Source organism: Nicotiana tomentosiformis, chromosome 8 (assembly GCF_000390325.3).
Source record: "Nicotiana tomentosiformis chromosome 8, ASM39032v3, whole genome shotgun sequence".
Lineage (NCBI taxonomy): Eukaryota > Viridiplantae > Streptophyta > Magnoliopsida > Solanales > Solanaceae > Nicotiana > Nicotiana tomentosiformis.
The window spans coordinates 95,756,966-95,783,533 of NC_090819.1; the positions used below are offsets into that span (position 1 = coordinate 95,756,966).

The 26,568-nt window shown below is 38.1% G+C and overlaps 1 protein-coding gene across 1 annotated transcript; it reads right to left on the reverse strand.

Moving 5' to 3' along the window:
* Positions 1-182: 182 nt before the first annotated feature.
* On the reverse strand, positions 183-26,318 carry LOC104111442 (probable serine/threonine-protein kinase SIS8). Its single transcript, XM_070182533.1, has 14 exons — positions 25,488-26,318; positions 10,808-11,248; positions 10,197-10,300; positions 8,346-9,046; positions 7,598-7,810; positions 6,316-6,356; positions 2,461-2,529; positions 2,262-2,362; positions 1,759-1,837; positions 1,585-1,683; positions 1,421-1,489; positions 1,199-1,248; positions 924-1,100; positions 183-780 (listed from the first exon to the last, which is right to left on the reverse strand). Exons 1-14 carry the CDS (start codon positions 25,926-25,928, stop codon positions 678-680), a joined length of 2,688 nt encoding a protein of 895 aa, XP_070038634.1. The 5' UTR covers positions 25,929-26,318; the 3' UTR covers positions 183-677.
* Positions 26,319-26,568: the final 250 nt, after the last annotated feature.

Sequence of the window (26,568 nt, forward strand, 5' to 3'; positions counted from 1 at the left end):
CACAAAAGTAGTTGGGGCATTTTAATACCTCTTTGGCAATGGGTTGAATCCGCAGGGGCATAAGCTCCTTACTCAAATTGGTGGCTCTACCCCTTAGCAAATAAGTTTAGCACTGTACAAGTATGACTATACACAAAACTGTCTTTAGCATATAAGCACAACAAAGAGAAGGAAGATGGTAATGCAGGAAATTTTCCTCATTTCCATTTATTCTTCTGTTGGTACACAACCTGCAGAGGCCGACTGTTTACAATTGCTTCCTTTGACGACCTTCACAGAATTGAGACTTCTCCTCTGCTGCTCGTTTTTTGAACTCATTACATATCTCAACGGTAGTACATTCATCAGCCTAAAATACTAACTAAAAATGATTTTATTTCCTTTTCTTTTCTTTTTTTTCCTTTTCCTTTTACATAGTTCAAGTCCCATACAACGATCCCTATGACCTAACTTCAACTACTGCACTTCGTGCAGCCATTGATTTGGAGATATCTGCTTGTTTCTGAATTGGTTGCGTTGAGTCCCCACTTCGAATGAACCAACTGCTTCCAATCCAGGGCTTTCTTGTGTGCTTCTTTGCATCTACAAGACTTTGCAATCAATTCTCAGTTGCTCTGGCTCTTTGAGCCTAGCAACAACCTTCTGTTATTATTACAACAATACCTAACCTGTCAACCTTATTGCTGATTTGTACAAGTTTCAAATCCCTGGACATTAAGACGCTGAAGACACTTGAGACGAGTTATGATCTGCCCAAAAGAAGGGCGCGCTTGAGAATTTCTGCAGGAGAAGAAGGACATTAGTCATTTAATACAAAGAAAAACTGCAGCAATTCTCAGACTGTGCACATCTCAACACTCTTGTGGACACGAACAAGTCTGAAAATCTACTCGTGAAATTATATCAGAGTTGAATAGACGCACTGATTCCAACAGTCGCTTATAATCTCTGCAACTATGGGATCAACAGTTGCAGGAATATCAAGGCGTCTACCCTGAAAACCAACAGCTCCAACGACCTGCATTGAGTTCATCCCTGACCATGGCACTTTAAGAGTTGTCAACTCCCAAAATATTACACCAAAACTGTACACATCGGATCTGCAAACCAGGCAATCAAACTCATTTAATAAAATTCAAAACTAATAACCATAACAAAGTTGAGCACCATGACGGATATGAATAAAGAGCAAACTTACTTTTCATTGGATGGTTCATTCCTTAAAACTTCTGGTGCCATCCATTCAGCCTGCAATTAATGGAATGCCATTAGCAAATTTGAAGATTTCAGTCCTCTTTCTCACCCTATTTAGCCATACTTTGTCAGCTTTTTGTTTTTGTTCTAAATGGGTATGGAGCAGTAGAAAAGAGGCCTGGAAAAGATGGCATAAACTGAGTCATAAAAGTGAACATGCAATCACCGTTCCGGCCGTTGACTTTGAAGAGAGAAATGTGTGGTGCTTCATGCGAGACATCCCAAAATCACAAACCTTCAAGCATGGCAGAAGCATGGATTGTTGTAAGCAAAAGCTTAGTTCTCACAAATTTTATAGGCTATTATTTACAAGATTCAAGGCAGACGCACCTTAACAACCCAATTTTTATCAACAAGAAGATTTGGAGTCTTCAAATCTCGATGCACAATGACAGGGTTGCTTGTGTGCAAGTAATTCATTCCTTTGGCCTACACGAAGTTGATAATTAGCAAACAGGTAACTAAAACTGAAACAAACCCAGGGATTCACTACCCAATAAATACCACATCAAGTGCCATCCGCATACGCCTTTTCTCATCAATTTGGATATTTGGACGATGCAGTAACCTATATAAACTTCCCCTGCACCAAAAATACAGGTATCAGATACACTTAAAGACAAGAAGAGAAAACAAAATTGATATATTACTTAATAGTAACAAACACGATATACTAAAAAGTATCTTGGCATCACTAGCAATACAGCTATAGATGATATAAGAGCTTCTTGCATGTTTAAACTATATACCCGTTTGCTCTCCAAAAAGCAAAGAAATAACAAGAGCATGATTTCGTGAACGCATTACAAAGATTTGAATGCACACAAGGAAAAAGGTATAAGTCACAACTGATCCGGCAACAATGCCCAAAATATCCTGGGACGAGAATGGCTTGAAAAACGTATCCCATGAGCCAAGATTAGAAAGCCAAGGCTAAACATTTAAGAGATGGGCCAACTTTCAACCGTAGCATGTTAGTAATGTGCAAGTAGAAAAGAGTTCTCAACCTTGGCAAGAACTCAGTCAGTATAGAGAGATTTGGGGGGCGAGTTACAGCTCCCATGAAGAGAACAACATTAGGATGTCTCAGCCTCAACATAATTTCAATCTGCAAAACGAAATGCACACAGGGTCCTTAAATTTCAGGAAAGCTCATAAAGCACTAAGTACTACTCCACATCACATCTTTGTCTATGTACAACTTACTTCACATTTAAACTGTGCAAGGGCATCACTTGTAATATCCTGATTCATGAATTTCTTCACGGCAACTTCCTGCAATGCGGTAACATTAATTACGTTCACTTAAGTTTACAGAAAAAGTGTGTTAAATAACTATACAATACTACAGTCAACATTCCAGACCACTCTCATGCTACTTGCACAGAGGTGCTGGATGCTAGTCTATTTCTTTCATTACTTAAACTATCAGTTCAAAGTAATGGATGGACAGTGGGTGAACCACATGTCAACTTTCAAGGACACCTCCAACCACAAACCAAAACAAAGATTTGACATGATACCAGAGAACACAGAGACTACGAAAAAGCTATATTATTCAACTTACCATCTACATGATTGTTAGAGAATGTACATGTCCCACATTGATTCTGTAAACATTTCAAAAGGGATTTATAAAGGCCGTTCGCTATTTCACCAATTACCTTTGTATTTTGAATTGGGTGCTCCAATTCTTTCACATGGTGTTAGAGACATATTTTGGTAAACCCGTTATTAGAACCTATGTTATCACTCTGCGCTTCTTTCAACTAAACCTATTGAGCCACTCTGGACTTATCTCTTTCAATCCAATCCACCGAGCCATTATCTACTCTCTGTTGTAGGCACATTCCTTAACATTTGAGCCTTCTCTTTCAACCCCATGTCTATTTCTCATCCTGACGAGCTTACTCTCTCTGATTCGTGCATTCTCTTCAGCCTGTACTCGGCCTATTTCTCTGCTCCAAACCTACTCTCTAGTCAGTCAAGCAATTTTAATTTCTCAACAGTTAAACCCGTGAAAAAGAAAATCTTCAAGTTGACATGCAGACTTAGGAAACATGTCTCATATTGGTCGACAAGGATTCACAATGGAGTTTATATATGTCTTAGAACTCTTTTTAATCCAACATTATGTCACTTGAATTGATGTTTTCGGTCCAAAAACATGAGATTTGGAGACTTGAGTGCCCTGATTATTTGAGAACCTCAGTTGGAGGTTCTAACAACTTAGCTTGGCTTCTTCTGCTGTAAGCGTCACGGTGTCCATGATCACCTAACTAAACAGGCTAGATTGTGGATGAAAAGGCCCGAGCACATGGGGTAAATGCTGATTTCTAAATTGTGCAGTTATTTTTGTTGACGGACATGTTTCGACCATTCCAAACTTGTTACTTATAGCCTGTTTGGCCAAGCTTCTAAAATCAGCTTATTTTGAGAAGTGCTTTTCTCAAAAGTACATTTTTAAAAAGTGCTTTTTAAAAAAGTGTTTTTGGTGAGAAGCAGTTTGTGTTTGGCTAATTAATTTGAAAAGCACTTTTGAGCAATAATTAGTGTTTGGCCAAGCTTTTGAAAACTGCTTCTAAGTGTATCTTTCTCAAAAGTGCTTCTCAGAAAAGTGCTTTTGGAGAGAAGCTACTTTTTTTTGCTTCTTAAAAACTGCTTCTACTTCTCCTCAAAAGCACTTTTTTTCCTTCCAAAAGCTTGGCCAAACACCTCAATTTTTGGCCAAAAGTGCTTTTGGCTAAAAAAAGCACTTTTGGCCCAAAAATAAGCTTGGCCAAACAGGCTATTAGTTTGGGTTAAGGCCCGTGCTTAATATACTAAAGATGTTCCCCACTTTTATGATATTTCTAGAATGAGTAACTTGAAAAAGAAGGAATCAGACATGTCTACTTATTAGGCACAAGTTCAAGCAGTTATGAAGGATTTTAATAAGTTGATGCCAGTCACCGCCAGTGTTTAATAAGCAATTAGAACAGCGACAAAAAGGTTCTTAGTTCTCATACTTGATAGGCTTCCAAATGATCTTGACTCAGGGCAAGACCAGATTTTGGCTAGTCCCAATATGCCTCCAGTGGATGAGGTGTTCTCCCGCTTATTACCTCTTACTGCTCCTAGCCACACAGTGGTCCTTCACCATTTCTAGCATCACAGACGGTAGAGAATCTAGGTGGAGGTTGCTTGGGAAATTCTTGACCTAAGTGCACTCATTGTTATAAAATTGGTTATACTCGTGAGAAGTGCTTTCTCTTTACATGGTCAACCGCCAAGGAAGGCTCATGTTGCCCAGACTAATTCCATTGGTAATCCGAGCAATCAGACATTCTCTTTTTCTAAGGCAGAGTTTGAATGACGTCCTCCAGTATCCGGTGAGTGAACAGAACCATGGCCTGTATCTCTCAGCCCTCCACTCTTAGACCTTGGGTGAGTGACTCAAGTGCCTCTGGTGATATACTTGGTAATGAATTACTTTTTCTACTATCTCCTTTTCAGTCTCTTCCAACAGTCACAGGCTACTGGCACACCGACTATGCTGGAATTGGTCAATCACCTACAACTATGCCTACTCTTTTTCCAAAAATTGTATTCTATCCATTCTCCCTAATTCTTCATTATTATCTAGGATTCTTCATCTTCTACTGAATTTAGTTTGAGGGCATTTAAATAGCTAAATTAAAGAATTAAGTTCTATTTTTCTTTTGTTTTGCTGGAGAAGGATCTTAGAGTGTCTAGGCTTGGGCCAGGAGGGTTCTCAATAAGTTCTTCAAAAAATCTGATTCAGGCCCTAAAATCCTAAAATGAAGAAGATTCTGTTTTTTCGTTTAAGTTCTTTTCTTTCTAAAAGAATATATCTGATTAAGTTTAATTTGGGGAGCTAGGCAAAAGAAGTTGAAAACCCAAGTAACAGAAGGGAAAACTTTTAACTGCCCCTTCTTTTCTCCTTGCAATAGTTTCTAAACATCAGGTTTCATATGCTACTTCCATTTTTGGTTTTATACTACTTCACAATCTCTTCAATCTTAAGGAGGATAAAAGTAGCTCACAAAATTGAAGGTGAATTGGAATGCATGATCTAAGATAAATGGAAAATGAAAAAAAGTGGTTAAAACGTTAAGCTAGGTGTAGATTGATTTGGCATAGAGAAACCATCATTACTACATGTACAAGATATTTCCCGTCATGTGAATGTATATGTTTGCATTCTTATCCAAAAAGAAAGTGTATATGTATGCAATCAGGAGCAAATGCTCAACTAGGGTCTGGCTGAACTAATTTTAGACGTTGTGAGGTGCTTAAGTAAGGAGAGAAGTAGGAAAGAGGAGTAATGAAGTGCATAGGTGAGAGTTAATTTGCAACTTAGGGACTATGGGAAGAAACGAACTCGTGAAGAAAATATCAGCTTATCTATTAAGCTACATATAGAGACCAAAAAAGAGATCTTATCTTTACTGCATACTATTATCTGAAGGAACAGTTGGCTTGAGTGCTACTGCAAGTCCAATGACTTCTAAATTAGCTTTATCATCTTCTATTCCAAGCATATCACGTAGGAAAACAGATAACTTTATGCAGCAGTGCTGCTAAAATTATAGACTGGAAACCCTAACTATCCTTCCCCTTAGAATCATGAGAACCACATACGATTCCGTGCTGCATTACTTTTTGTTTCTCTTTTCCTTTGTCATTGTCCTTCACAAATCACATCTTTTGAAATATCTTCGATGAGAAGTACAAGCTACCTAAATATTTTGTCATGTCATTGATTATACAGAGTGCACTAAGAAGCGTGTATGCACCCAAATGTAGTGTTAATAGTTCCTACTGTTTCAGAATACAAGGAAAAGATTGACAATACATATATGAATTTTATAACACTCTCCAATTTGAAAGAACTCTTCAGAAAATTAGAAAACTAATCCATGAAAAAGACAAATTCATTTTGCTTTCTTAGGAAAATGGAACATACAGAAAAGGGACTTGTCAAATAGAGCTGATGCACTATGGTTCTTATTCTACTCAGGATAGACGATAGATATACAAATCAGAAATATGACTTACTGTGCCATTCCATTCTGCACGGTATACCTCGCCAAATGACCCTGAAAAGTCACCTCAGTGTTATTATGTTGAGCATTCCATCTTAAAGATATTCAGTTTTTCACATTCACTTCAGTCAGAGACAAATAACTAATTTACATGGTAAACTGTAGAAACAAATAATCTGCTTCCTAAAAGTAAGCAAATAAAAGGACTTCAATCCTCATAGGTGAGGGAAGGGGGAAATCTGTAGCAAAGTACTAAAAGTCCCTACTCAAACAATATTACTGGAGGCACTCAACCCAAAATTTTGCCCTGTGAATGAAGTTGTGATAGTTAATTGGTAGTGGCCAGTGACGACAAAGTATACTTCTTATAGAATTGGAGTGTTCATAATACAAAAAAGGGGTACTATGATAACTTTCGGTAATATGATTTTTAAAAGACATTGACATATATAACACCATTCTGTTTCCAGAAATTGGTCCAAAAATGAACTGAATTTGGAATGGCAGTAGTGTATTGATCATGTTAAGAAAGGTAATGCATTCAGCTATTATCAATTAGATGGAGGGGATCTAAAGCCCCAAGAGTTGGCTAAGTAACTAATAGCACATACATAAAATAAAAGATCTTATCACCTGCCAATTCACCCTAACCCAATGTACAAGTTACAATTTGCCAAAAGAATAAAAGCAGTTAAACCAACACAAAAGACAGTTTTGACAAGTACCTAATCTAACAAAGTCATCTAAATACGTCTATTTTACACCTTATTATTCATATAAATTCACATATGACCTATTACCAGAAATATTCTCAAAGTAGGAAATTCTAAAATGAATAAGCCTGAAAACACATAAACTAGGACAAAGAAAATGACTGACTTTTTTGTTTATGAACAAGTTTAACAACATCAATAGAAATGGTTTTTTACAGAGCATAAAAGTATGATGCTGCTCTATTATCTGAAAACATACTAAATAGCTGAGCACACATTAGTATGTACACAGTTTTATTTTTATTAAAGGTAATGAAGAATAACAGTAAACCTTACATCATTTGGTAACTGCATATGAACTGTCAGCTACATAGTTTAAGAATAACATACAAAACTATTCCGTCTGCCATTTTTCTTCAATCATTTTAAAACAAGATAGCTGTACTCATATGTCTACTACAGAAAGGCAAAAGGTGTAAGCTTAAATTTGATTTTAGATATAGCCACAGAGACTTTTTTCCAAGGTTGCACTGCCCATCCATGTACAATCACAGAAAATGAACTTAAAGCACTGGGTCTTACCAATACCAATACGTTCACCAACATGGAGATCTTCCCATGGAATTTCCCACTCTGCCACCCCGCGTAGCATTGGAAGCTGCTCCTTCTGCACCGTGTAAGACTTGGACTGAATGCAAGTAACTATTTCCCTTGCTTTACTAGCTGATTCTTTGTCTTTGTATGCACAGTTGTTATCTGAAATATTTCCAAACTTCTCCCTATAGCATTTATCACCTTCATCAAGCAAAACAACTTTCAGATTGTTCTTTTAGAATGGCGATAAGCAAAGAAATCCACAAAAAAGGAAATTGAATCTAACTAGGCTAATTTAGGGGATGGAGAATAAAGATAGGGAATAGAGACTATCAATTCTTTTCCAAATTGGAATCCTTATAAGAAGTCTATGGGATCATATGGATGCTTGTCCCCATTTTGACTCTTGTATGAGGAATCACAATAGGTGTACCAGTAATTGTTTGGTTAGAAAGAGAAATATTTGCAGGAATACAACAACGTATCGGCATACGTTGTTAAATAGAAATAAGGAATGTCAGTCGTTGATAATTTAGTCATCAGCCCGTTGTTTTCGAATGGGGCCATTCAAGGATGTAAAATATCACAGTGTGATAAAGAATCAATTAAAAAAGATTCCCTAATTCCAATTAGGAATTCATTTCACGAAGATGGATAAATTAAAATCCAAGAAAAGCTCCATCACCAGTTTGGATTGTTTCATCCATTCTACTTCTAACAGGTGGGAAACTCTCACCTGAAGTATCATTTAATGCATTGTCTCCAGGTGCAGTAACAGTATACTCCTGTTTGGGCTGCAAAATGCCGGTTTCATAGGTGATGCTGTAAGGGAACTGCATCCCGGTGAAGGCTATAAGAGACTGATTGTTATTTTCTGAACTTTGTCTAGTACCAACAACCCTATTCTCTGATAATTGATTTTTTCCAGCAACAACTCCTAAAATCAAATCTGATTGTAAATACATTTGACTCTCTGGAAAAACATCTCGAAGTTTAACATCTGTGTTTTCTGCAGGACAGTTCACATGCTCATAAGCTTCTCTAGCTTGCGTTATCTGTGCCATGGATGTATTATCATGGGAAACTGCTGAAGTGTCACATAATCTAGCTGATGATGGAAGGAGATTTCCACAGTCATGCTCAAACTTCGTGCTTCCAGTTCTAACTGAACTATTTCCACTACCGCCCTTTGCTTCAATGCAGTAGAAAGCTGGTTCAGCCCTTGAAATCCATGTATTGGCAGTTCCATGAGCAGCAGTAACTGAACCTGATTCCGTCCCAGTTTGTGTGTCAAATACCGGAATTGAAATGATAGTACCACCAGCAGGAAGTGGTGTAACACTGTGCACGTCTACTGCATAACTTTGTAACTGACCACTTGATGCCTCGGTGGGAATCAGGGCACCCGGTGCACCCATTAAATCAATTATATATTCACTGCACGTTAAACCAATAATCAGTCAGATCCTACTGGAAAATTTCCTAAATTTTCATGGTCGTAATTCTACAGAGAGAAGGTTAAAGAACTAAACAGAAGATAAAGGCAAACGAACTGACAAATAGCAAATATCCTACATGAAAATAGCCAGCCGACAGTAAACTTTTGACTAATTACTTGGCAACAGAAAAGAGATTGTACAGTGGGAAATAAACAGTACTAGTTTTTATTGACAAGTATAAACAGTACTTTTTTTTGACAAGTATAAACAGTACTAAATTTTACAAAGACGAATTTGGGTATGCCTTAACTTCATCTACTTGATAACCGAAACAAGAAAGAAGAAAAACTAAAACGGTTATTCTCGCAAAATAATATAAATCTGCAAGTATTTAAGTATAGCAGTAGTCTCAATGCAGAAAGTTCAACAAACTTGTTTCAAAATCAAAAGCATATCTGCTCAGTCGCTCAAGCAGCTCTATACTTAAAATGAGAACAGGCTAAAAGGAGTGCAACATCTTTTTCGAAGCTAGCATTTACCCATCTAAAACCCTCTAAACCTTACACCTGCGCTGTATGATTTTCAACAGGGTGTGTGAGAAATAAAACAAGGAAGAAGGAATTGAGAGTGTTAAATCCCACATTGGTTGAGGGAATGGATTGTGGACTTGGGTAATCCCCCGTCATGAGCTAATTTTTTGGGTGAGTTAGGTGCAAGGTCCATTTCTTCACGTGACATCAAAGCCACACCCATCAATTCATGTTGTTGTGAATCTCATGTTGGGCCCTTGTGTGTTATTCATGCTCCAATTGTCCAGTTTTGGGTGTAAGGGGGGATGTTAAGTGCCACATCGGTTGAGGAAATGAGTTGTGGTCTCCTTATAGGGTCCTGAGCAATCCCCCCCCCCCCCCCAAAGCTAATTTTTGGAGTTGAGTTACGCCCCAAGGTCCATGGATGAAAAGATTTAAAAGAGAGAGAGAGATCAGAAACTCGATAGCCACTGTGAAAGCTTTTCTTAGAAATACTACTTTTGAGAAAGCAAAACAAAATTTACTCTTAAAAAAGTTCAAAACACAAACCAATATTTTCAGCAAACACTATAGTTCACATATACATCCAGGAAATATGCCCATCAAAAAATTGTTTACCTTCCATTGTCAAATTTGATCAAATTAACAGCTCCATCATCAGTGCCAGTATAGTAACTTCCCTTAACGAGCTTGCATGGCAAGTTGATTCTATCAGCAAGTACCTATCAGCAGATTAAATGATCCATATTGGTTAGAAGCATGAGTCTGGGAAAGACACCAACAGAAATCAGAGAAAATGGTGACTTCTTTAGAAAAGAAAACAACCCAGCAATGAACTAGTACAGAAGAGAAAGTCAATCATTTACCCTTGGAAGTCAGAAATTTTCCATATTTTCCATTCGATCACAAAAGGAGTAAATACATTGAAAAACAATAGAATTAGCGCTGCTTTTCATTTTGAATAAGATGCCTGATGCCCTTATGCTAAAGCATGAATTTCACCACTGAACCTAGACAGACATGCAAAGATCTATTTGAAGTAAATAATGGGTGCTACAGATGATAAAAATGTGGAAGTTAGCCCAGGAATACTTCGATTCTGAATACTTAAATGGTAATGAGTACCAAATCATTTGATACTGAATCCAACACCGATTTATCCTAAAGCAAGTTAATCATCCATATCAATCTAGTAAAGAAATGTAAGGGAAGATTGAAGCTGTTGTCACCTTAAAGAGTAAGGCCCTATGTCGTGAATGTCCAATATCAAGACAGCCAAGAGGAAGAATGATAGAGTTCAACGAAATTCTTAGCTCATAACTCCTTGCAGTCCACCTCTTCGACATCTCTTCTGCGTCATTAACAGGACCTCCCATTCTATTAGCAACAAGCTCAGCAATTTTCTCAACTAAAAAACTTGTAACCGGGACCTTCTTCAAAGCTCGGCATTCCCGGGACATGAAGTACACTCTCTCCTCAAGCTGCCGCAGTTCCATATCAGCTGCACGGTTTACTAAGATAACTTCGTAATTAACATTATCCAAAACTGAAACTGCTTTTAGATCCACTAATAAAGGCATCTTCCCCTGAACCACACCACTGGAATTAATTCCATAAACATCATAGAATCCATCCACCACTTTCTCATCATAATTTACGACATTATAGTTCTGCATTAACACCAAGTAGGAGGTTTAGTACCAATTGAAACTTAAGATGCAAAAATTAAGTAAAGAATACAGGAAACAAAACGCTAAATAGAGACAGCCCTAATTCTGCTAAAAGTTAAACAAGCAAGAACAGCATGGGATCTTGAAAGTGTTTTCAGCAAAAATATAGGTAGCAGGATATTGTCAAGAATTTTAAGGATCTAAGCATATTCCTCCCCAGAAATAGTCCAATTTTGAACACAAGGATATAATCATGTGCAAAACGACACTTTAACATGGCAACAGTAAGTGAAAATCTGTTTCTCTGGTGTTACGAACTAAACTTAGTTCAAACTGGTAACGGTAACTGTTTATACACACACGGCGACTGTGTTTATTAATACTTTTATACTGCGGCCTTTGTCAGCGTTGAATGTTCTAATTCAATAGGAGATAGGGTCAAGGTAAGAACTAAATATTAAGTGAGTGTGGGTCCAATAAAGAGATAAACTTTAACTTCTTGGTGCATTTACTTCAAAATAATGTAAACATTAATCCAATCCTACCTTTCACTGACATGAAATTAAACACTCTTTTCATTTTAAGAAAGTAAGAACTTTTGGAATGACCTATAAAGCAAAGTTGGAGCAAAAGAACTGTATGTTATCATCTGCAGAAGCAGCAACTTTTAGAATACTACTATGACACTAACCCGACACTTCAATTGGAGAAGAAAAAAGTCTTAAATTATTCATCACTATTGACATGCATACCGCTCAGTTTAGGAATAAAAATACCTTTTCTCCAAAAATTAGACATTAAGTTTAGATTAGACATATTTATCAAAAGAAAAAGTTCAGATCAGCCATAACCAATATGGAGGGACTGACATAGTAAAGGAGGCTAAACAAAGCTATCAAAATTCAAAGGGATGTGCCAAGGCTCGGAATATCCTTCTTTAAAGGAAAATAGGACAACTAATTGGAAAAAAAGGAGTACATGTTTTCGTCCAGTCACTACCTTTAATTATGTCCCTGATCTTTTTAATCTTTCTTTTCCCCAGTTAGACCCAACTCCATGAACACCATGTTTCTGATTGTGGTAAAACATCTACACTTCTTTACACAACAAATACATGCATGCCCGTCTAGTAAGCAATGACAAAAGCTAAACTGGAAACAAACAGAAGCGCTTAATACATGTCTCCTGAGTTTACAGACATCGTATCTGAACTCCTTAAACTCTTCATGCTTCATAAGTGAATGTTTTTTAACAATCGAGAAATCCCCGAGGGCCAAACCGGGGCACGGTTTGAAACTCAATGGATAATTGGCCCACTGTGGTGGAAGATGGCTACTTGAGTTATAGGGTTTGGTTGAGCCCTGAATTTCGCCCTATCTTTATGCCTGTGATAGTGGCGGAAAAAAAGGGAAGGTCAAATAGAAGGAAGGGGAGGGGAAATCAGTCTCTGAGGGAGGGGAAATCAGTCTCTGAGGGGAGGGGAGGGCTCACCGGATCACTGGACTAAGCCGGAATCAGACGTTAGATCGAGAAGAGACGGGAGGTTTGAATTTGGGAGAGAAAGACAATTTTAACAGGAGAAAAAGACGTGAATGGGTTAGTGATGCGGGCTGGAAAGGCAGAATGGGCCGATCCTCTTCTAATTATCATAGGGCCGGGCAAGTTTTCAGCAAGTATAGGCATGGGCCTCCTCACATGGGCCCAGCAACTTTTCCCAATTCTATTAGAATTGATCCTAAGGGGCCCAGATTATTTCAAGTTGCGCCTGATAAGGCTCCTAAGCATATGGGAACAGTCGTTCCTCCTTCTTCTACCAATGGTGCTTCACATAGTGGCACTTCTTCACCAAGCTCTAGTGACTTGCGACCCTCTTCGATGGCCGCTGCTTCAGGGGCAACACCGGCTAAAGATGGTGCTGTTATTCCACGGCCTCCCGCCTCTGATGGACCCAGTTCCATCGCCCACTCACCTGCTCCTGGGCTTAGTTGTGCTGAGGTTATACTTTTGGGGAGATTGTTGAGCATGCCCCAATTGATATTAGTGCCTGACCAGTATTTTCAATTAATATGCCGCCAAGGGTTCCATGCTCTCTTCCTCCCTGCTACCCTACTGGTGTTTCTGGACATTCCTATATCAGCAGGGTGTTAATTTCAGAGGTTGCTGCCCCTCAAGGAAATGGCGAGATCCTTTCGGCACCTAAAATTCCTAGTGCTAGCAATGCTATGGTCTTGTATTCCTCTGGTAGGAGCAAGGAAATGGTACATATATAAGACGTCTGCCCAATTTCGTCACGGATTGGAGGAAGGGATATGTCTTTCTGGATGGAGGATAAACTATTAAACTTTGGGAAGTTTCTAGGTGTTTCTTTTGAAGGGAAGGAAGATAAGGTGTTAGAACTGTTGAGGGAGATTGAGCAATAATGTCTTTATGATGGTGCAGGGAGGGAGTTGGGTCAAGGTGTTAAGCAAAATAATTTAGGGGATGTAGTGGTGTACCAGAGAAGGGGCCGGGTGTGTGACAAGAAGGAAGGGAGGAAGCTTGGCTGGGGGGGTGGGGAAAAGGGGGATATTGTTACTTATGGAAGTTAAGATTCTTTCATGGAATGTGAGGGGGATGAATGACCCAAACAAAAGGGCCATCATCAAAGTGGGAGTTAGAGGTGAGGTGCTAACCTAGTTTGTTTTCAGGAGACAAAAATGAAAGTTTTGTCGGATGTGATTGTGAGGATTGTTTGGGGAGGTAGTTGGGTAAAATATGACTGGGTCCCAGCAGTGGGAAGTGCCGGGGGCATTCTTCTAATGTGGGATGATAGAAGCTTGGAGGTAAAGGAGATTAAGAAGGGAGTTTTTTCTTTAGCAGCTCCTATCAACGATAGAGTGAGTGGGGTGGAGAGAGGGATTTGGGGGAGTGTACGGACCGATAGGAGAAGGGTCCAAGGAGTCTTTCTGGGAGAAACTGGCCATTGTGATGGGGGAATAGAACATTCCATGGGTTCTAGGGGAAAACTTTAACACTATTAGATTCCCGGAGGAGAGATTAGGGTGTAGTCTGATTTCGAGGGCCATGGAGGAGTTTTCTGACTTCATCAATGATCACTTTCTCATTGACCTTCCTCTGTCAGGGGAAAGGTTTACTTGGGCCAGGGCGCAGGATTCCAACTCAAGGTCTAGACTTGATAGATTCCTGATATCGCCCTCATGGGATGAGCTGGTGCCGAATGTGCTGCAGATTCCTTTACCTAGGCTGACTTCGGATCATTTGCCTATTTTGCTAGATGTATGCAGAGGGAGGGGGGTGCGTGCTCCCTTCCGATTCGAGAACATGTGGTTGAAAGTGCCAGGATTCGGTGACAAGGTGAAAAAATGGTGGACAAGCTACGGGGTATCAGGGACACCTTCATTCCGTCTTTCGAAGAAACTTAAATTGCTCAAGGGAGATATTATTAGGTGGAATAAGGAGTTTTTTGGGAGGGTAGAGGTTAAAATGAGGGAGCTTATGCATGAATTGGGGGAATTAGAAAGAGGGGAAGGGGCGAGGGAATTAGATGAATCTGAGAAAGCGAGATTGGGGGAGGTTAAGAGGGAAATAGTCGAGTTAGCAATAGCTCAAGAGACTAGTTGGCGGCAAAAATCGAGGGCGCTATGGTTAAAGGAGGGGGATTCGAATACCAAGTTTTTCCACAGGGTGGCGGTTGCAAATCGAAGGAGAAACTTCATAGAGTCCTTAGTTGTGGATGGGGTGAGGATTGAGGGAGAGGAGGGGGTAAAGGGGGCGATAGTGGGGTTTTATGAGAACTTATACAAAGAGAAAGTTAGTTGGAGGCCGACTTTGGGGGGAATAGAGTTCAACCACATAGGGGAGGGAGACAGTGAGTGGCTAGAAAGGGCTTTCGAGGAAGAGGAGATGCACGAGGCTGTGTCGAGTTGTGCTGGTGATAAGGCCCCCGGGCCTGATGGTTTCTCCTTGGCCTTCTTCCAGCTCTTTTGGGACACCATCAAGGGGGAGTTGATGGAAGCCATTGACTACTTCCATGTGAATGGTGTTTTCGAGAGAAGTATCAATGCTTCTTTTATTACTATTGTGCCTAAGAAAGAAGGTGCATCTTGTATCAGAGACTACAAGCCTATTAGTCTCGTGGGGAGCATTTACAAGATTATTTCTAAAGTGCTTTCCAACAGACTTAAGAAGGTTCTTGACGTGACTGTTTCGTCCTCCCAGAATGCGTTTGTGGAAGGTAGGCAGATCCTTGATGCTGCTTTGGTGGAAAATGAACTTGTAGACTCCAGAAGGAAAAATAGAGAACCCGGCTTACTATGCAAGTTGGACCTTGAGAAGGCTTTCGACCATGTCAATTGGGAGTTCCTGGACTTCATTATGATGCGGATGGGGTTTGGGAAAAGATGGAGGGGATGGATCAATTTCTGCATTTCCTCAGTCAGATTCTCTATCCTGGTTAATGGTAGCCCGTGTGGTTTCTTTGGCAGCTCCAGGGGTCTCAGGCAAGGTGACCCTCTACCCCCTATGCTATTCATTCTAGTGATGGATGCTCTGAGTAAAATGATGGATCGTGCGGCGGGCGGAGGCTTCTTGAGAGGATTCTCAGCTCTGATCGGGGTGCTCAGTGCCCGAAGAGTCTCTCATTTGCTTTTTGCGGATGACACCCTGATTTTCTGTGATGCCGATATGGATCAGTTGACCTACCTGAAGCAGGTCCCGCAGTGGTTTCAGATAGTATCAGGACTCAAAATCAACCTCGGCAAGTGTGAGATTTTTCTGGTGGATGAGGTTGCTAATATTGATGCTTTGTCTTATGTTCTCAGATGTAAGGTGGGCTCCCTTCCCACTACTTACATGGGTCTCCCATTGGGCGCTTCGCATAAGGATACTACGGTTTGGAATCCAGTGATCGAAAGGGTTGAAAAAAGATTAGCAGGCTGGCAGAAACGGTATTTGTCAAAAGGCGGTAAGGAAGTACTTATTAAAAGCACTTTATCGAGTATGCCCACCTATTACTTGTCCTTGTTGCAAGCTCCGGTGAGCATCACAGAAAAACTGGAGCGGCTTCAAAGGAATTTTCTTTGGGATGCGGCGGATGGAACTAGAAAATTCCATCTAGTGAATTGGCAGACAGTCACTTCCCCAAAGAAGTGGGGTGGACTTGGAGTAAAAGATCTTAGGGTATTCAACAGAGCTTTATTGGGGAAGTGGCTGTGGAGATTCGGGGTAGAAGAGCATGCTCTATGGAGGGAGGTCATAGTAGAAAAGTACGATTCCACGGGAGGGGGTTGGAGGACCAAGGCAATCACAACACCTTTCGGGTGTGGCATGTAAAGGAGCATCATGAAGAATTGGGAAGCATTCAGTGGCAACATCACTTACGGGGTGGGAGATGGAAGGAGAATCAGCTTTTGGAATCATAGGTGGTGTGGAGAGGATACTCTGAGGGTCTCCTTCCCCCGCATCTTCAGAGTTTCAAACCAGAAGGAATTGATGGTCCAACAGATTCGTAAGAAGCATGAAGGGGGGTAGTATGGGACCTCTCATTTAGAAGGAACATGCAAGATTGGGAGATTGCGGAACTCCAAAATTTGTTGACACTGCTATATGGGCAAGACAGGCCCCAGCCATCTTGTGATTCTTGAAGATGGGGTTTGCGTGGCGATGGTTTGTTCACCGTAAAGTCCTTTTACCAGAGTATGTTGGTGAGAGAGGAGGCCATTTTTCCATACTTCTCAATCTGGATTCCTAGGGCGCCCACGAAGGTGTGCTTTTTTGCATGGCTAGCGGCGAGGGGAGTGATCTTGACTGCTGAAAATCTTCGAAAGAGAGGAATTACACTTGTTAGTTGGTGCTACATGTGTAAAAGCTTAAGGGAAGAAGTTGATCATCTTTTGTTGCATTGCCCTGTGTCCTCGGCTTTGTGGAGGGCAATCCTAAATCTTTTTGGTGTTCAATGCGTGATGCCAAGCACTGTAAAGGAAATGTTATATAGCTGGGCCGGTTTCCGTAGAAGAAGAAAGCAAAAGGCGTGGAAGTTCGCCCCGTTAGCTCTCATGTGGATAGTTTGGGGGGAGAGAAATAGGACAGCTTTTGAGGGGATTGAGTCTCCTTTTTCACATCTTAAGAATAGTCTTTTATCTTTGATCGCTTTTTGGTGCACTCATTTAGCCCCTACTTGTATAGAAGATCGGGCGTCTTTTGTAGAGAATCATGTCCTGATGTAAATTCTCTACTTTTTGGTATACTTCGTGTATACGGGAGTTCTCTCCCTTTTGATTAATATAATTTACCTTATCAAAAAAAAAATTGGCCCGCTCCTTACTGCATAAGTGAATTATGGTCACGGTAAGAAGGGCTAATGGAACTAATGGAACTGGGATATTGGCTATTGGTGGTGCATTTGGCTAGAGAAAAATGGCAGTATTATAAAGCAAGAAACCTGTTCAATCACCTCTGTGACAAACTAAGTGGATTTATGTACGAAAACAACCTTTTGTGCTTGCCTTAGGCTTTGCTATGCCTTTTAGGCTGGTCAGGCTAATGTTACGCTAGCGTCAATGAGAATGATTATACAATGTGTTGAGATGTATGATCATCTCATCAAAAAGTTTAAACTGTCAGAGAGAGCGCACTTTAATTACTTAATTATATCTTCAACACACTCTCTTACATACAAACCTAACTCTTTTTGTTGGTCTAAGTGCCTGAACATTTTGTTAGATAATGAGTGGAGGTAAGACTTGAACTCAAAACCTCTGTCTATGAAACCATGTAGAACTGTGTTATCATCTCATCTAAAAATGTAAAGAAATGAACCTTCGCCTAACTCAACCATAGAAGTTAACTCATGTGGTGAGGATTATTCAAGAACATATAAAGAGACAAACAACTCATTTCCTTAACCAATATGGGACACTTTAACACCCCTTCACACGCTCAAGATTAGACATCTGGAGCAAGAATAATTGAAAACGGGAGCCCAACAGTGGGAAACACAACTACAGGGATGAGTTTGGCTCAAATACCATATTGAAGAGTGTGACTATCTCATCTAAAAGTTTAAAATGTTAGAGAGAACTCACTTTTAATTACTTAATTGTGTCTACAACATAATAAATTTGGGGAAAGAGTGAGAGAATGTAGACTTTGAAGACAATACAAGGGTGACAAAGAACAAGTTTGGATTTATGCTCAGTAGATTATAACATAGGCTATATTTTCACTAAGAAGATTTATCATAACTCATAGGGAGAGTAAGTAGAATCTCCAAATGATATTAACTTACCCAAAAGAAAAGTACGAGAAAGTGTCTGAAAAAGTCCTCTAGTGGGTACTAAAGAAGACATAATTTCATGTTAAGCACATAAATATCATAAAGGTTTTGTGCAAAGGGGTTGTCATGAGCGCTACAAGTAGCAAAAGTGGATATATCATATACGTGAGTTCCCCATAACCTTTGGTTTAAACCAAGAATCTATTTTGATCTCACACTTGTTTACTCTAGTTATGGATGAACTAACCAATAGTACAATATGGTTCCATCATTTTTACTATTTGCATACAATATTGTGTTGAATATGATCAGTGAAAATATATATAGCCGTCTCCAACTTGTTTTGGACTGAGCATAGTTGTTTTGTTGTTGCAAACAATAGCGTGTTAATTGATGGAAGTAACAAGGGAGTCGATCAAAGGCTTGAACTCTAGGGAAACACTCTAGAGTAAGAGTTTACGATAAGTAAAAGTACAACAACAACAAACCCAATGTAATCCCACAAACTCTAGAGTAAGAGTTTACGATAAGTAAAAGTACAACAACAACAACAACAAACCCAATGTAATCTCACAAGTGGGGTATGGGGAGGGTAGTGTATACGCAGACCTTACTCCTACCTAACAACAAAATAATAAGATAACTGAAGCAAAAGAAGCAACAGGTAGTAATAGAAATCTAAGAATAAGGAAATAAGAGAAAATTACTAATACTACTGGTATGAAAAAAAATATGCTTAACTACCTACTAACTTTCTATCATAATTCCCGACCTTCACACCCTCCTATCAAGGGTCATGTCCTCGGTAAGCTGTTGTAGCATGTCCTGCCTTTCACCTCTCCCGATACTTCTTTAGCCTACCTCTACTTCTCGTTTGACCCACCATAGTCAATTTCTCACACCTCCTAACTGGGGAATCTATGCATCTTCTCTTCACATGCCCGAACCATCTCAGTGTTACTTCCCGCATCTTGTCCACCACGGAGGCCACTCTCATCTTATCCCGCATATCCTCATTCTTAATTCTATCTCCTAGTGTGCCCACACATCCATCTCAGCATCCTCATTTCAGCTATTTTCATCTTCTATACATGAGAATTCTTGACTGGTCAACACTCCGCCTCATACAACAAGTAGGTCTAACATCTACTCTATAGTACTTACCTTTAAGTTTTGGTGAAACACTCTAGAGTAAGAGTTTACTATAAGCAGAAGTAAGAAAAAATATATGCACTGGAAGCTTAGCCAGCATGAGAAGAACAAAATTAACGTGAGATTAGATAAGATTGCGATCCCCGAACGTTGGTTGGTTTTGTTTAGGCAGACGCCTAAACATGGTTAAGCCTTCAATGAAGCGCCTTCTAAATGAAGGCTTAAGGGCATCTCACGGAACCTCTGACAACGCTAATTTATACAAATGGGAGGAACTATGCATATGACATGATGGAGAATATTACCTGTAAGTATTTGGTGGACAATTTGAAGGGAAAGAAACTCAAGATGTTTTGAAGGGAGTACCAAGCAGCCCAAATCAGATAATCACGATGAGTCAGAAAATCACAGTGAGTTGTCTGTTCTTTTTTATTTTTGTTGTAAGGAATAAATCATGGAAAAGGCAGAATCTTTATTAGACATTATTGAATCCTTGTAAGAAGATTAAGGATTACTTTTGCTTTTTGAACTGTAAATACCGTTCACAGCACAGTCTTTGCGCTAGAGATTTATAAAAAACTTACCTTTCTCAAAAAAAAATTGTACTAATAATCTAAACCTAGGTATTAGTAATATCACTAATAGCCCAACTAGCTTGAGATATATCCATAATTGTTGTCATCATTGTATTAGAAGGATTTATCACTTCTGACAAAATAGAGTCAATTGGAGTTGTGTTTACCTAAGTTAAATAATGAGAGGAATCTAGCAGGCGTTCAAATTTCACAATATGCACATTAGGCATATGAGCCAAAGTCTTATTCTCTGCCACGGTACTAAGTATGTAATCTATATATATTAAAAAGAGAGGCAAAGACATCATATTAAGCCAAGTCGCAGCATAGTAAAAAGTCATTTGACAATTTTAGGACAAAAAAATACTTATTCATAGGATTAAGCTAAGTGTCAAGATACTATAAAGCTACTTAATAAATTTCATAATTATTCATGAAAAACTTTTAAACACCAAAAATATAACCAAGATAAAATTATAAAGTCAGTAAATAATAGACAAAAGTATTATTTATAAATTTAGACAAATTGAAGAATATGAATAATAGAAGGCTTCTCTATTTAGACTTTTGAACAAATAATAAAAGGCTTCTCTCTTTATGCTTTTGATGAATTCAAAATTACAATTTAATAAAAAAAATAAGGGTATTTTAATTATAAGTAAAATACTAAATGAGAAAATTAATCATATAGCAATAGGAAAAAATGTACAAAAAGAGGAAATAAATATAATATTTGGATTTTTATAATTTGAATTGACTGAAAAAATAAAGTAAATAAATATCACTCATAAAACTTATTGATAAATTTAGACAATTAAAGAATTTTGAATAGTAGACAAAGATTTGATACTATTTTGATGAATTTTGTGCCAAGTGTCATCACTATAGCATATCAAGTTTAAAATTTTAGGACAAAACTCCAACAAAAGTTTCAAAATTATTTTAAAATAGAAGATAGAAAATTAAAATAAAAAAATTAAACTTGCCAATTTTAAAAAATTAATACTTCCTCCCACATTTGTTTGGTAGTTTTTTTGATTTATTTATTAAACCTTTCAATGCAAAAAGAAATTAATATTCTCCCACATTTTTTGTGTTGCAGTTTGTAATTTATTTATATACTTAATATTTTTTACACAGAAACAAGAAAAAATGGACGGAAAAAACAAATCACCAGAAAATTCAACCCCACTACTGATATCTTCCCAAATGCGGGCTTGGAACAACAATTCTAACCTAACTCCATGATTGATTCTTATCCACGTTCTCCTATGCAAATAATTATTTATGCGATTTCTTCTTTCAAGTATCCACATTAAGCCAAGTGGCAACCTAATAATAAGTCACTTGGCATTGCTCAAGACAATTGGCAATATTAGGAAAAGATAAATAAATAATATAATAAAATTAGTTAGTTTAGAATTAGTGTGGTTAATTTTGCTAATATAGTTGTGAAATGTGGCATTTCTAATTACATAGGACGTGAAAGTTCTTTTTATGATTTTTGTTGCTAAGTTATGTGGAAGTTGGATGTAATTTTGTAACTATCAACACAAAAATCTGTAAAAATTATCCAAACGGCAACATGACTAAAAAATTAATTTAACATTTAAATTCTAAAAGATAAGTAATTAATCTTATCCCTAGAAAACACCTAACCCCAAAACCCACGTCTTTTAAAAAAAAAAGAACTATTGCCCTTAACTCCATCACCAGCGTCTTCTTAACTAAAACCTATTATTCTCAGAATTTATATCTGAACCAAAATACGCCAGCAGATTTCAGCATTCTCGCAAACAGTGACAATTGGTACGAACAATGTACAAATGGAATTATGCACCATAGCAAGGTTTCCTGGTCGGCCAAAATGTTCTCCAAGGGATATATATCTATCAAAAGAGGCAACTTTTCAACCTATTAATTATATTATTACTGATCTGTTTTCATATTTTTACACCAACATTTATCAGTTGACGGGTTTATATAATAATAGTATCTACTAGTTCATGAAGAAAACAAAAAGATGATAAATATTTTTAAACATTTTAAATGCAAACTTTATCCTGACTTTTTTTCAGTTTCTTCAAGTACTTAAATAATAATATTGTATTTCAAGAAAAAACAGTAGAATTTGAATAGACTTAAATGTATGGATATCCAGTGCATTTACACATTCATAAAATAATATCATTTACATGCTTCTTTGTGTGTATCGTATTTTTCAAGTAATATTTTCTCATGAAAAATTATATTTAATATTCTCCGTGCAACGCGCGGGTCTGAATACTAGTTTCAATTAAACATAGACCAAAATAAACTCCAGTTAACAAACCATGCAGACACACAAAATTAGACATCTCAACTAGAGCATAGGTTTCAACCTTTGCACACCCCTACCATTTTTCTTCTTATTCTTTTTGTTCTTTTGGTGTAGAGGAGCAGGTTGCCCTGCAGGTGGGTTGATGCAAAAGTAGAAGGACTAGTGCATGGCGAAGATGATATGAGTGCTTTAACTGATATGAGTTCATAGCCAAAAGTAATATAACACAAGTTCAGAACTAAATTAAGTTTATAGCTAGATTTTCCGCAAACTAATTCTTTGGCCAATAAGTTTTATGTTTACAAGGTAGAGCGTTTTTAATGAGGTAATCTAAAACTTAAAAGTAACCGGATCCCAATTGATTGATGCATTAAAAGGGACATATCACTTTTACAGAGTGTAGCCACTTGAAATAGCCAATTTAGCCTAAAGGCTTTGGACGAAAGCAATTATAGCAACTAAGAAGACTCCAAAGTTCATCCACTATATTAGTAGCGCTATCCCATGATTTAAATGTGGTATTGCACTTATTAATCTTGAAAACTCAAAAATAGTACCTAAGGAACTCCTAGAAGCATAAGACCAACTATGCAAAAGGTTGAACATAGAAATTTTTATATCAATCTTCTAGTGCTTACTTGTGATGACTCAACCTGCAAGCACCAATGTTTACCATATCCATGTACCATAAACTTCAGAGACGAGGATCAAGTACATCGACATGCACCAATACCCAACACTTGTACCTATGTAGATTACAAATTGGGGTCCCAAGGATTTGATTGAAGATCTTTGAGATTATTTTAGATTATCACTACCTAAACCAATCCAAAATAGTGAGTAGTAAACCAGCCTTAGGCTTGGGTAATATGTTTTTAATGTTCAAAATTTTGAGTTTCAATCAAATTGAATCATTTGAACCTACTTTACAAAATTCATTGCTCCTAATAGATCAAGCCAAAAAGACTAAGGTAGAGAATGCCATATGTTTAACATAACTAAGTCAAACCCACATGCCCCTAGGCTTTGGTCGTAAGAATACATCATGTGATGCAGGTTAGGCGCACATCACGAGCTTGAACTCTTCCACAATTTCACAAATAAAAGCCTAATATTTAAGTGGAGAAGGGTAGAAAAGTGAGCCCATTATCCACCGAGTTTCGAAATGTGTGCCACTGGCCCTGAGATATTTTTCAGTTATCAAAAAGATAAACTAAGTCAAACCCACATGAAGATACTAGGGGTAGCTAAACATAAATACCTAATAAATTCTACATTCTAGATAACGCCTAATTAAAATGGTGCAGAAAGCATCTATTTAGTTCCATGAAATGATGGTGTTGTTATGAAAGATGAAGAATGTAATTTGAATTGACCTCCAAGCTTATATTGTTAATTGTTTTTTTATCAGTATATTTTAATTGTTACAAGGAGCTGTTTGACTATACTAAAATCTGAAATAACCTCTAAAGGTTCATATTTAAGAATACTCAAATGATCTAATTTCGGAGCTGAAACATTAAGAAGCATTGGCTGAACATTACTTTTGAATGTAAAGTGTAGGTATCTCCTTCTATGACAAAAGGAAACTCGGAACCAAAATGTTAAGTTTTGTTCACTTCTTAATATCTGACATACTTATAAGCTTTTAGCATCTGTTTATTTTCAAACAATCTTTTAAAAACAATAACATATTACTTTACTTTAAAGACATGTTATTTTGTTAGACTGGCTATTTTTAATTTTAGTTATGAATCAAGTTGGTTCACTTAAAATTTGTAAAGCATTTTTAGTGGAATGTAATATATGCAATGGTAAGTTTCAAATCGGGTTAATAAAACACCACCAGTGATAGTCAAATAGCTAGAAACTAGACTTTTGTTGCTTTATTGCAGAATTCCCAATTAAAGGATACTTTATCAAAACAATATTTGAATCCAACCGAAAAAGAGTCGTGCACGGGTGGGGGTTCTCATTAATGGCTCCATAAAATACAAAATGTAGGTGGATGGATAACGCTTCAATTAACACGACAACGGTTACAAGATAGAGCATTTATAATGAGGTAATCTAAAACTTAAATGTAACAAGATCCAATCGATTGATGCATTAAAAGGGATATCTGTCTTTTGTGGAATCTAGTTACTTGAAATAGCTAGCTTAGCCTAAAGGCTTTGGAGGAAAGTGATTAATAGCAACTAGATCAACCCCATAGTTCATAGTTGGAACCTACACTCACTGTCTTCTTATAGGGGATACTAAAAGATTTTATACGAGGCGATATTAAAGGAAAATAGATTGAATTAAAAGGTTTTTAGAACAAGACACGTACGCAAAACAAAAATTAGATGTTGCTCCAAGAATGTAGGTTAAAATCCATTCAAGATGCATTCCCCGGGGTCGGTGGGATTGATGGTTACATCATACATTTAAGCAAACACATGGAACATGTGTAAGGTGGAGATGAGGACTGTCTAGCTAGAGCACTTACAATGAAATGAATAGAGCTTCAAATATAAAGCCTAATTTCCAATTTTAAGCTAATTTAATTGGCTGTCAAGTTGAAATTTCTGAGATTTATAGCTTGATCCTATTACCAGAGGCCTATGATTTAGATGCTATCTAGAAGCAAAAGTTCAAGCAGTCCAATTATGAAAGACGTGTATAGCCGTGTAGTATCGGTGGGGGTCTTTTGTTCAATAGGTGTGAGTTGATTCTCACTATCCCCTTACCTTGTCCCCTAAATAATAACAAAAAAGGTCAGGCAGTCTAATTTTAGATAATTTATGTGGCCAAATAGGATCATTTGAAGCAAAGTTTCAGTATTTTTTCCATCCATAAGCAAAAATGTTGAAATTAAACCTAAATTGAGAATTTGCAAAAGCAATAAAGTAAACCAAAAGGAGGATTGATTCATACCCAATAACGAAGTGAAAGGAACTCAACAGGATTTTCCAAAGGGGAACAGCCCAAGCTAATCTCTTGTGCAGCTTTGATCTGGGCCGTTTCTGGATCTTCACGAGAATTCGGGTCAGAAACACTGATCGCCAAAGCCAATTGAACCTGAAACTCCTCCTCGAAGTAATTAAAGTCAGCAGAATCCGAAACCGAACCGGAATTCGACTCAGCCGCGGCTCTCACCAATGCGGATGAAGTTGACCCAGATTGTGTCGGGGACACAGATGAAGTTGACCCAGATTGCTCAAACCGGTTCGTCGTTTGCTGATTCGGATCAAGCAAAGGCGGAGGAGAGTGATGAGGTGGAGGAGGAGGGGGGTGATGAGGGGGGTGGTGGGGATGCTGATCGGCTACACCACCGCCGATATGAAGTTTACGGAGTAAATGCTTCATTTTGGACATGGTGAAGTATCATGGAAGGGAGAGAACGAAAAAAGACTCAATTTTTAAGAGAATTTGGGGATATGGGTTAAAGGGGTGGGTAGAAAAAGGGGGGTTGGGTGGGGAGGAGAAGAAGGAAGATTCGGTTAAATTTGTACAGTTATTGGGTTGCTAGTACTAAACTCAAATTCTTGTTCTTCAAGCTAAGGGGAGAGAGAGAGAGAGAGAGAGAGAGAGAGAGAGAGGGGAAAGGGATGGTGGTGGAATTAAATTAACTGCTCCGTATTTTTTTTCCTCTTCCCTCCAATAAGAGTTACAACTGTAGTTCGTACATAGTCTGTCTTTATTTAAAATTGAAGTCAATACACACCTGTTGTGGGGAGTTTTGGTTTTGGAGGTTGCGAGAGTGGGGGGATGGTGTTTAGATGAGGACAAAAAAAGGCTTGAAGGTAGAGATTGTGGTTGATGGAATTTCATTCATCTATCCAAGTAGTAGTAATAATCTAAGGTCGTACATCATTTGAGTTTCTCTATGTTTTTTATCTTTTTTCACCTTTAGGTCCCATATTTGTGCCCAAAGCCTTTTTTTTTACTTAACTAGTATGCGTTGTTACAAGGACTCTTCGACAATCTCCATAAAATTAGAACGAAAAAACATGTG